Raw genomic sequence first — 12,334 nt, forward strand, 5'->3', positions numbered from 1 at the left:
TCTTTAACACAGCTGACATCAGTGAGTCAAGCCACCCCAGAGAGAGCTATCTTTAACACAGCTGACATCAGTGAGTCAAGCCACCTCAGAGAGAGCTATCTTTAACACAGCTGACATCAGTGAGTCAAGCCACCTCAGAGAGAGCTACCTTTAACACAGCTGACATCAGTGAGTCAAGCCACCTCAGAGAGAGCTACCTTTAAAGGTCAACCTCCACGTTGTATTTTTGTTCAATAAACAATGTGGACTAGGCCAACAGTGGCTTTCATGAAGAAGGGAAAAAAAAGTATTGAAATTGACCCAGTTTTAGCGTTTTTATCAAACATTTTGTCTGCCCAACACAATCACCACGCACGTGCATATTTTAATCAATGGTTCATAACGTGCGTGTGTAATCAAAATGATCGTCACAACAAGTGCAGGACAACAGGGGGCTCACCAGGGGGCGCTGAGAGTCACACAGCTAGTGGCAGGCAGAGAGCCTTGCTACCATAGATATATGCTTGCTACTAGCCGAATGAAAATGTATCTGTTTCACCTCACTATTGCTCCGTGATTATAGCCATCCATCCATCTCTAAAGCTAACCACTATTTGTAAAAGCCACAACCACGTTACCATATTTGTAATAATGTAAATCATTGTGTCGTTGTACACATATTGTGTTTATAACGTTAGTAGAGAACATAGCTTAGCTTGGTAGCTATTGTGCTAACAACATATCCCGACATCCGGCTCGCTGGCCGGCATGAACGGCCGACCCAAAATGGTTCTCTCCTCTCTGTAGTACACCCCGTCCCCACGGGTGCCCTGCCGGGGGGCCCATGGACGCGATGGCGGCGGCAGCCGTAGGGTGCTCGAGCCCGTAAAGGCTAGTGTTACACGATAGCTATGAGCTAACTAGCGCTGCGGGCTCCGGCGCCCTGCGGCCGCCGCTGTTGTCGAGTCCACAAGCTCCTCCGCGGGGACGGGGGCACACAAAGAGGAGAGAACCACCCGCAGGGACGGCGGGCTATAGGCTAACGTCAGTGAGTGTAGTGGTCCCGACTGCGTGTAGCAGGGACGGCGGAGATATAGGCTAACTGTGATGCACCGAGTGAGCCACCATTGATCTAGTACTATGACCCGGACGGACATAAGGCATACGTTTCCTGAAGTGACGTCACGGCCGTGCTAGGTGCTAGCGTCTGATAAGCTTTTAGATTCGGCTCATTAATATGCACCTGTTGTCCTGTTGTGACGTCGGCGTTTGATAAGCTTTTTTGATTCGCGCGTGCATGTTATTCGTGCGTGGACCTTTTTAACTCTTTCAGAGTGGCATTTCCGGTGTCAAATGGAAAAAAATAAATAATGAAATTATATACCAATGATGTAAACTACCCATAATTGATCAGTAGGGTTTAACCTGGAGGTTGGGCTTTAACACAGCTGACATCAGTGAGTCAAGCCACCTCAGAGAGAGCTACCTTTAACACAGCTGACATCAGTGAGTCAAGCCACCTCAGAGAGAGCTACCTTTAACACAGCTGACATCAGTGAGTCAAGCCACCTCAGAGAGAGCTACCTATAACACAGCTGACATCAGGGAAGACAGACAGACAGAAAGACTCAGAAGAAGCTTCTATCCCCAGGCCATCAGGCTGCTCAACGAACAATAAACACTATGCAACAACCATCAAATGCACACAGCACACACACCCACACGCACACACTCACTTAAACAAACAACACACTGCAGCACCCACTCTCCACACTTTAGATCACCTAAACACACTTTACACTTTATATTTATTGGTAAAGGATTTGCACTACAACTCGTACACCTTACTGTAAATTGTACCTAAATTGTACCTCATCCCATTTCTGCTCTGCACTATATAGTATTGTATTAGTACATTGCATAGTATATTGTATATTGTATGGTAACTCAGTTACTTCTATTCTGCATCGAACATTGTACATATGTCTATACTGAACACTGTGACTTTTTTTTTTTACTTCTATTTTACATGCTATACTATTTTATTTCATACTATCTTGTCTAGCACAGTCTCTGGAGCGTAACAGTAAGAAGCATTTTGTATAAAAGTATTCTGTACTTCTGTATGACAATTATTAAAGAAACTTGAACTTGAAACTTGAAACTTGAGGGAGTCAAGCCACCTCAGTCTCGGGAGGGTGTAGACTACCACATGTCTCCTCCGATACATGTGGAGTCTCCAGCCGCTTCTTTTCACCTGACAGCGAGGAGTTTCACTGGGAGAGCGCACCGCTCTCAGAGGTCCACACTATATCCCACAGATCCCCCCCTGCTGAAAAGGCGCCCTGACCGACTAGTAGGAGTCGCTAATGCAATAACCAGGACTCGTACCCTCTCCGGCAAACACTGCCAATTGTGTTCGTTGGAATGTCTGACTAAGCCGGAGGTACAGCACTACCGGGAATTGAACCCGGGTCTCTGCGTGGTAGGCTTTACACTACCCAGACGCCCCTCACATTTAGTTTGTGATGGATAATTGAAGCAGATTAGGATATATCAACTGCCAAATGTTCACTGTATCTCAGTATGTATTTATATATACGTATATGGTTATTGGCCTCATGGGGATCACTGACCAAAGTTGATAAGGATTTCCCTTTACTTTATTAACCAAATACACTGTAGTCTGCTTCCCTTTACATTACTGACCAAATACACTGTAGTCTGCATACATACTTGGGCTGGGCAATTCATCAAGTTTCAATTTCAATTAGGATTTTGGCCTCAACCGATCATGAAAACAAGATAATCGAGATAAAACTATTATTGTGCTGCATGCCATGTTGACATTTAGTCTTATGTTTTAAATGCAGCGCACCCCTCCTTCACATCGGTGTGCTCCGCCACTCCCCCCAAGCCCACACAGTAGTTTCAGATTGTGTTGAGAGGGAGGGGTTTCTCTAGTTATTTTGAAACATCTTTGGTAGCTTGTAGAAGATGGCAGCCTTTGGTCAAGAAGAAAGGTATAACAAATTTGTCGTTGTCATATGATGATCTTAAATCAGTGAGTAATTGTGTTTAATAATTGTGATTTGAAAGAAAGAAATAAGAGTCAAAGCTTCTCTCCCTATTCTCAAATGTGTACTTGGGTGTGATGTTATGTTACCAAAATTCATTTCATTTGAGTATGCTGTACATGTAAACTATATCTCTCTTTTCAGTGAAGCCGTCCACTCCCAGTGTCACAGACCACAGCGAGGAGCCACTGGAGATCGACTGGATGCCCGGCTGGTGCGGTACACAGGGGCACGGCGACTGTGAGATTCGACATCGGACAGAAGGGAACCGGGCCTGGTCTGAGGTAGAGAGAGAGAGAGAAGCCTCTTTTCTTGACGATGCACAGATAATCGGGTACAGGCAGTGCCTGGAGTTGCACATTCACACATGTAGCACACAGCATGCGAATCTCTGTGGCAGACACGTTTGCACATATGGAAATTCTGCGCTTGGTTTAGGCGAGGGGTGGCGCCTAGGTAGAGCAAGGCCCAGTACTGATATGATGCCTAGACCAAATATTCCCATCAACACACGCCCACATATTATTTGCCACCTTAGAGATGGGTGTCATCTCCGAATGCCAGCAGTGCCAACTTGGGCCAGATGGGCATTAGAAATGTCATTGTATCATGGCATCAGCGAGGAGGATAGTACCATTACATAATGAATGGGGGTGTAGTTTGGTAGAAAATAGTTCCTACATGAAGCTGCTTACAACAAGGTATGTGAATTATCTTGAGTAACCGGGTCTATTTTTGGTGTTTGGAGCGCTACAAGCCAAGTGCCATTCAGCTCCATTGTATTTGAGTAACGGCAGCTGTAACTGAGGGGTACAATTCCCTGACTGTATTACTAGATATGATACTTACTACCACTACCTTTGTACTTAATATTCGGCCACCCAGTACACGGCATAAATATATTATCATGAACACTCTCACGTAGATGAAACGGATCCAACACAAATGTACGAATTAGAAACAGGTCTTTATTTCTACACAGCGATGGTGTGTAGAATAAGCACTTAATCACTTAATTACATTTATGAATTGAAATAGTATGCACTTTTATGGCAAGGAGTATTCGTCGGTATATCAATAGAGAATGTCCAATCTCTGAAGGCGCAGGTGGTAAATATACGACCTGGAATAGTTAAGGAATAACAGCAATGATACTTTAATGATTATATACTAGATACACTAGAGGGGGTTAATCCGGTCGCTTGTAAGCCGACAGGAGTAGGAGGGGGGGGGGGGTAGAATCCGGCTGCCTCGTCCGGCCAAGGGTATCCCAGGTGAACCCACTGTAGTGCCGTTCAATGCACCGGCGATCCTTGGACCACAGATGAAAGCAGGTGGACTCTTTGTGGGCCGGCTCTCTCCGGTCCACGGGGGAGAGACGTGAAGCGACCTCGTCTTGCAGAGCGTCTCCTCACCTTGCGTCCTCTCCAGGGGGGGGGGTTCCAACACACGGCAGTGTCGGGGGTCTTTATCCATGGAATAATCAAAGTATCCAAAGCATAATCCATGCCTGGGAAGGCGGGCTGTCGTCGGTAGAATAATCCGGTATACAGGTCCACTCGCTCGTCGGCTCTGGGGCTCCTCGGGTGCAGCTTCACATAGGGTCAACTACCCTGGGTAAGCAGCCAGTTCTCTGCCCGAAACGATGGGGTACTGACTACGGTAGTATTCTCACCGCACGAAGCACTATATATTAACAGACTATTATTAGCTTAATAGACTACGTCCAACTCGACGATATAGTGCCAAATATGACTATTCAAATATTAATATACACGATGTCTCAATACCGATGGTAGGCGAACTTGGCCTTACTCCCACACGTGGCGTCGCGGGGAGGCTTTACGTCTGTGACTCTATTGGAGGGTAAGAAACTGGACTGAAAAGAAAGTCCTACTTTAGTAGCGCAGTATATATACGCACTATGAACAAATAGTCCCATTAGTGGTGCGGTAGCCAAATTCCTACGCGGAACTAGGACTTGTTCGTACATGTCGAGCGGTACGTTTGAACTGGGTCTGAGGGGTATGGCAGCCTGGCACCAAGGTCTCGACCAATAGTAGAATGGAGACTATTATGGGATGTTCAGTAGGCTAGAATGGATATTCAATGCATATTGTACAAGGAATATACAAGGGATATCAGGGAATATTAGAGAATATACAAATACAATTAAATATATATATATAAATAAATATATATATTCGGTTTAATCTGGCCCTTCACAACAGCAGCCATCTTCACCGCAGAAATTTCCAAAACTAGACAAATCACACAGGAACTATCGAGGTGCATAGATAGCACTCTGGATAAGGCCAGAAATATATATATTATTATAATTTTGGGTGAACTGCCCTTTTAAGTAATAGATAATAAATACCATTAGTATGCAGCAATGTGGTATTTAAGGTGTTGTTGTTGGAGTAATAATAATAATAAATAGGACTTATATAGCACTTTTCTAGAACTCAAAGTTGCTTTACACTAAGGGGCGGTGGTAGTGAGACAAACAACAGACAAACACACAGGGATGGATGGGGGGGTTGTTACATTTACATTGTCATTTAGCTGATGCTTTTATCCAAATCGTTGTTGATGAGGTCGTTGATGATGTTATTTTGTTATGTTGTTATATAGGTAGAAGGTAGATTCCTTGGCAGCTATATGATGGAACATCCTCAGCCCTGCACCGTCTATGAGTTCCAGATACGCTGTAACTGTTCAGGCTCTGGGGGACTGATGAGCGACTGGAGTCCAGTCTACATGGTAGAGAGTGCAAAGGCAGGTCAGTGCTCATGGTAACATAGTCTGGAGGCACGTTGGTCAATTGACCTGTCTCAAACCCTAGGGAAGCGACGGTTGTGATTTGAGGATCAAGGAAATAGGGCAGGGTTTGAGAAAGGTCTATAGACCCCGAAACCATGCTATGTCCGACGACCTGTACGTGCATTCGGTCACCTTCGCCAAGTCAAATGCTTTCATGCAGAATGTCCCTGGAGCTCCCCCCCCCATTTTTTTGTGGAGTGCAATAAGGCAGAGGCAGAGCTTTACATAAGATGAGGTTGATGAAAATGGGGTATATAGGTAGAGCTCAGAGCTGAAGGTCTTTTTTCAATCAGTTTTGTGAGAATAGATAATAATCCGCTTATCTTTCTCTCAGCCCCTGTTGGAGAGCTGGATGTATGGAGGGATTGTAGCATATCCTCTGCAAACTCCGAATGTTTCCTGATGTGGAAGGTATGCAAAGGAATGACCAAAAGAAATAAAGGATTCTTCCAGCATAGGAAATACTTACTCCTTTCACTACCACACTACAGAAGGTTAACCCTTTTACTGCCACACTACAGGGTAACCCTTTCACTACCACACTACAAAAGGTTAACGCTTTCACTACCACACTACAGAAGTTTAACCTTTTACTACCAAACTACAAAGGGTTAATGATTTCACTACCACACTACAGAAGGTTAACCTTTCTCTACCACACTACAAATGGTTAATGCTTTCACTACCACACTACAGACATACCCCAGTGAGTACATACCCAAGTAAATGGAAGATTGCTCCACTTCTACAAGGTCCATTTGCATGTTATTGGTATCTAGGGACATCTATGGAACTCAGGTCTTGGTATTACCAGTGTCAGAAATATTGTGTCTGTTACTATGCTTGAGTAAATTGTAATGAACCAAAGGAGAATATAAATTATTATTATTATTCAGGTTTTTTTCCATCTTTGACGGTGAAGTTCAAAAGCAAAAAGATGCCACTGAGCTCATTCCGCTACTTCTTGAGAACAAGTATAATAAAAGGCTAAGCAAATAAACAAAGGGCAGCAGATTATTTACATGGGTTTTTGTAGATACAGTACTGAATTTTGCCATCCGGACACATGCAATATGAAATATAAATATAGAATATCAGGCCTATGGGGCGGCTGATTGGCGCAGTGGGCAAGGCGCTCGCCACTAACGCAGGATACGCTGGGTTCGAGCCCAGCTCTCGGCGTTGCTACCGGCTGGCCGGTCGTTCATACTAACACAATTGGCAAGTGTTAGAGGGTGGGAAAGCCGGTGGGTGGGGATTGGACGCTGTGGACAGCGACTCCTACAGGTCGGTTTGGTGACGCCGGTGCGGCGGAAGCAGGAAGTAGCGGGCGCAGCGTGAGCCTCCCACGCGTTACTCCTCGCCACTGAGAGTTCGAGCTGCTGCGGTGAAAAGATGCGACAGGCTGCCTCCTCGTGTACATTTACATTTAGTCATTTAGCTGACGCTTTTATCCAAAGCGACTTACAAGTTCTGTACGACAAGCCATCAGGAAGGGCACAACTCTTATCAGCTGAGTAACAATGTTCATCAAAGTGTTGAGTGCTACAGTGTAGGTTAGTTTATTAGGACAAGTGCATGACAGTAAGGTTAGTTAGGGTTAGATATATTTTTATTTTTATTATTTCAGATAATGGTTGAAGAAGTGCGTCTTTAGTCGACGGCGAAAGATTGGACGGGTTTCGGCTGTTCTAACTGGGGTGGGTAGTTCATTCCACCATTGTGGGGCAAGGACTGAGAATAGGCGGCTTCTCCTTGATGACCCTCCCGGAGCTCGGATAGGAGTAGGTCTGAGGCGGCCAGAAGATGCAGAGCGTAGGGGTCTTGAGGGTGTGTAGTTGGAGACCATTGACCGGAGGTAGGCGGGAGTGGTTCCCTTTGCCGCACGGTATGCTAGGTGTACCGGAGGGGACACGTGATGCAAGGCTTCTGTCCTCACTACAGCCGACCAGTGGGAGGCATAGTCTAGCAACGTTCAAGACAGGGGAGGGAAGAATTGGATAATACGAAATTGGGATGGGAGAAAAATAGAAAATGGGGAGAAAAAGTGGATACAAAAAAAGAATATCCGGCCTATAAATGACCTTATTATGGCCAAGTGATACGTCTATGGATCGGCACAGATCTCCTCTCTTCAATGCCAGTTAAATCTGGATTTAGTACCACCAGGCGCCCGGTAGAGAGAGCAAAGACCATGAATCAAATCTTATTATTCTGTTATTTCTGCTTAATGTCCATAGTTCCGCGATTTTCTACCGGATTGAGATGCGTTTTTCTCCTAGACGTTCACAGAAAGGTAAAGAAACAATATACGTTGTATTTTATGGCAATAACGTTGAGGTTTGTTCGACCCGTGATATATAAACACGACATTCCAGTCAATTCTTGTAAGAAGAAAATGGTGTTCCTTCCTATGTCTGCGGCTGGTGTGAGCAGGGTAGTGTAGTTCGATCGAAAGGCCTGGGTCTCTTTTTCTGGACTACAACGATTTCATAAGTGCTTCTTGTTCTTGCGTCTAAATCAAACATTTTCCGATGCAATGCGCAGAGATTTTTTACAAGCTCATATTTCGCTAATAACACTTAAAGTCATTGCTAAACAAACATAGTGCTGAAAATATACACTACATTGACTGCTGTTATGATAGGGTTAGGGTCTTTACTCTTGGCTTAATTTGAAAAAGAAACACAACATCACTTAATACCGACTGTATTGATCTATTTGTGCAACGTTAAATAAATTGTTAACCTGTAGTGTGGTAGTGAAAGCTTAACACTTTGTAGTGTGGTAGTGAAAGGGTTAAACTACACCTTTCCTACTTAACCCTCGGAGTCATCCTCCTCCCGTTCTCTTTATCTCTGCCAACAGAAGTTGCCGAAGGCGAAGGCTTGCGGCCACATCCTGGGTTATGAGGTGACGTTATCTCGTGGTAATGGAGCGGTGACGGTAGTGAACGTGTCGGCGGCCGGAGCCGGAGGGCAGCTGGCGTGTGACGGGGTTCAGTGCCGCCTGGCCGCCTCGCTGGCGGATGTGTTGGTGGCAAAGGTGGCAGCTTACGGTGAACACGGCGCCACAACGCCTGCTCCTCTGACCATGACGGTGACAGGTAAAGTTCAGATTACCTTTGTCATTATTTTGTAATTAAAGTGTGCTCAACTGCAATTTTACACACAATATAGTAGTCGTTTTTTATTCAGTCATCACACAATACAATATGCACAATCATTCCAGAATCGAATTGATTTTAGATTTTCTAAGCAGGTCTACATAGACACCGAAGCAGGCACCCATGCCGTATGATTTCGGGTATAGAGAAAACAACTAATGACAGGAAGAATATATAATAAAATGAAAATACAATAACAAAATACAACAAGCCATCAGACCACAGTTTTTAAAGGGAGCCCATATGGGAAATATTGGTGATCTTCTAATCTAGGAGATGAGATTTCAGTGCTCTTTCGAACTTCAGAAAAAAAGATTGTGGAGGCAAAGAGTTCCACAACTTTGACCCTCGGTAGAGTAAACAAAACGGAGATTGGGAAGTGCGGGAAAGGGGTGGTCTAAGCAAACAGGAACTACGTGTGGGGTAATTATGAATTTGGTGATTGTGGGCAAACATGTCATGAAAAAAGGGGGAAACCCCCTTGGTAACCTTCAAAAATAGCTTTATAAACCAAAAGCAAATGACTTCTTAACACTTTGAGTGCCAGCGACGAGATATCTCGTTAGTTCATGCCAATCGTTGAGTGCCAGCCAACGAGATATCTCGTTTTTAATCGTTATTTTTTTTTTAGCGATTTCCATTCATATTTCATCAATCTAGCCTCACGTTACCAGTGGGGATCTGTCTGAACTCTAATCGGGAAAATACCGCCCCCTATCGTCTCCCGGATGGTACTGCACCCCATTGGATTGAATGAAACGCATGGGGAAAAAAGAGTCCGGAATCCACATTTTACTTCTCAGGCAAGTAACCCGAGCCGATCGGACTCATTGTGGACCATCAGAACAGCGTGGAATATATATTTCCAGTACCCAGCGTTGGATCAATAAACCGATTCTATAGCGTGCATAAGTACACATATACTATCGATAATCTAGCATTTATTTGAAAACGATTCATAAATAGGCCGAAAAATGACAACGTGTTTTGTGTATTCCAGTGTATTCCAGTAAAGGCCGATTATCACAGAATCTTCTGAAATCTTCTGAAATGAACCGATTAAAAAAATAATAATAAAAATAAATCCGTTTCGACAATGTTGACTGCAAACAAGTCATTGATAAGCGACAGCCATATTAGACACATAGCCATAATTTAAGATATAGTTTATGCGTTCGCAAATATGAGAGCTCCATCATTGAAGTGGGTGGTGGCATTCAATGGGGTAAATAGGAAATGGAGGCCGGCACTGAAAGTGTTAAATGTATATCAGCATTGTTCCACAGGTTAACCCCAACAATAGAAATACATCTCCTTTTAATCCCTTTCTTAGCTCTTTGAACAGTAAACTTACAAACGTCTCTCAAATCATATTTTTTCATGTATTGAAAAGACCTTTGCACACAGTCCGGGAGTAACTTTGCTTTAACTCTACATCATTTGCATTATTTTATAATAAACCAAATCATAAAGTTTCAAAACATGAGTGTTGCTGAGCAAAACAATAGTTTTAAATTTTTTTTTATCTAAGTTTTCTCTCATTTTCCATTTATTTATTATAAAAAAAAATGTTTTATCCCTTCCCCAATTTCGTATTGTCCAATTCTACCCTCCCCTGTCTCGGAACGCTGTTAGGCCATGCCTCCCACAAGCCGGCTGCAATGTGGACGAAGCCTTGCATCACGTGTCCCCTCCGGTACTCGAGGAGGCAGCCGTCGCATCTTTTCACCTGCACAGCGCAATCTCTCAGCGGCGAGGGTCTGCGTGGGAGGGACACGCCGCCCTCGTCACTTCCTGATTCTACTGCGCAGGCGCACCAACCGACCTGTAGGAGTCGCTGTCCACAACGTGCGATCCCCACCCACCAGCTTCCCACCCCCTAATACTGCCAATTGTATTAGTATGAACGACCAGCCAAGCTGGTAGCAACGCCGAGAGCTGGGCTCGAACCCAGCATCTCCTGCGTTGGTGGCGAGCGCCTTGCCCACTGCGCCACCTAGCCGCTTGCAAAACAATAGTTTATATAAAATGATATTAATAATAGTGAAAACGAGCGAGGGTGCATGCGGTAAAAACCGTGAGACCGCTCCGTCACCCATACATTGATTGCGCAATAGCCTACACCTGTGCCTATATCCAAAACCCATGCGCTCCGCGCCACCACCCAGTGATGAACTTAACAAACTACAGACATACCACAAAAACAATCAAATAGCTCCTACAATGAGACTTTATAAACAGTGGATTTGTGTGGTCATAGTAATCAGCCTTATAAATGCTCCGAATGGCCCTATATATGGCCCTGTATACCTCTATACAGGAGTCGGTGGGAGTTTAGGCGTTCATTTACATTTACATTTAGTCATTTAGCTGACGCTTTTATCCAAAGCGACTTACAAGTTCTGTACGACAAGACATCAGGAAGGGCACAACTCTATCAGCTGAGTAACAATGTTCATCAAAGTGTTGAGTGCTACAGTGTAGGTTAGTTTATTAGGACAAGTGCATGACAGTAAGGTTAGTTAGGGTTAGACTTTTTTATTTTTTTATTTTTTATTATTTCAGATTGGTTGAAGAAGTGCGTCTTTAGTCGACGGCGAAAGATTGGACAGGTTTCTGCTGTCCTAACTGGGGTGGGTAGTTCATTCCACCATTGTGGGGCAAGGACTGAGAAAAGGCAGATTCTCCTTGATGATTTACATTTACATTTACATTTAGTCATTTAGCTGACGCTTTTATCCAAAGCGACTTACAAGTTCTGTACGACAAGCCATCAGGAAGGGCACAACTCTATCAGCTGAGTAACAATGTTCATCAAAGTGTTGAGTGCTACAGTGTAGGTTAGTTTATTAGGACAAGTGCATGACAGTATGGTTAGTTAGGGTTAAATAATTTTTATTTTTTTCTTTTCTTTTTTTAATTCAGATAATGGTTGAAGAAGTGCGTCTTTAGTCGACGGCGAAAGATTGGACGTGTTTCGGCTGTCCTAACTGGGGTCGGTAGTTCATTCCACCATTGTGGGGCAAGGATTGAGAATAGGCGACTTCTCTTTGATGACCCTCCCGGAGCTTGGATAGGAGTAGGTCTGAGGCGGCCAGAAGATGCAGAGCGTAGGGGTCTTGAGGGTGTGTAGTTAGAGACCATTGACCGGAGGTAGGCGGGAGCAGTTCCCTTTGCCGCACGGTATGCTAGGTCGAGGGCCTTGAAGCGGATTCGTGCAGCAATGGGGAGCCAGTGCAGGTCCCTAAGAAGTGGGGTGACATGGGCCGACTTCGGTAGGTTTGAG

The 12,334-nt window shown here is 44.4% G+C and overlaps 1 protein-coding gene across 2 annotated transcripts in view; it reads left to right on the forward strand.

The window, feature by feature from the left end:
• Positions 1 to 12,334, forward strand: part of il12rb2l (interleukin 12 receptor, beta 2a, like) — a 74,840-nt gene that overhangs the window by 44,518 nt on the left and 17,988 nt on the right. Inside the window, exons 4-7 of one of the 2 annotated variants that reach the window (XM_084328843.1) lie at positions 3,201 to 3,340; positions 5,694 to 5,841; positions 6,217 to 6,293; positions 8,751 to 8,988. In XM_084328843.1, coding sequence (XP_084184969.1) covers positions 3,201 to 3,340; positions 5,694 to 5,841; positions 6,217 to 6,293; positions 8,751 to 8,988 — 603 coding nt within the window. The remainder of the gene's footprint in view (positions 1 to 3,200; positions 3,341 to 5,693; positions 5,842 to 6,216; positions 6,294 to 8,750; positions 8,989 to 12,334) is intronic. The other variant, XM_084328844.1, reaches the window with a different exon arrangement.

The sequence above is a fragment of the Notolepis coatsorum genome (assembly GCF_963971535.1).
Source record: "Notolepis coatsorum genome assembly, chromosome: 14".
Taxonomy (NCBI): domain Eukaryota; kingdom Metazoa; phylum Chordata; class Actinopteri; order Aulopiformes; family Paralepididae; genus Notolepis; species Notolepis coatsorum.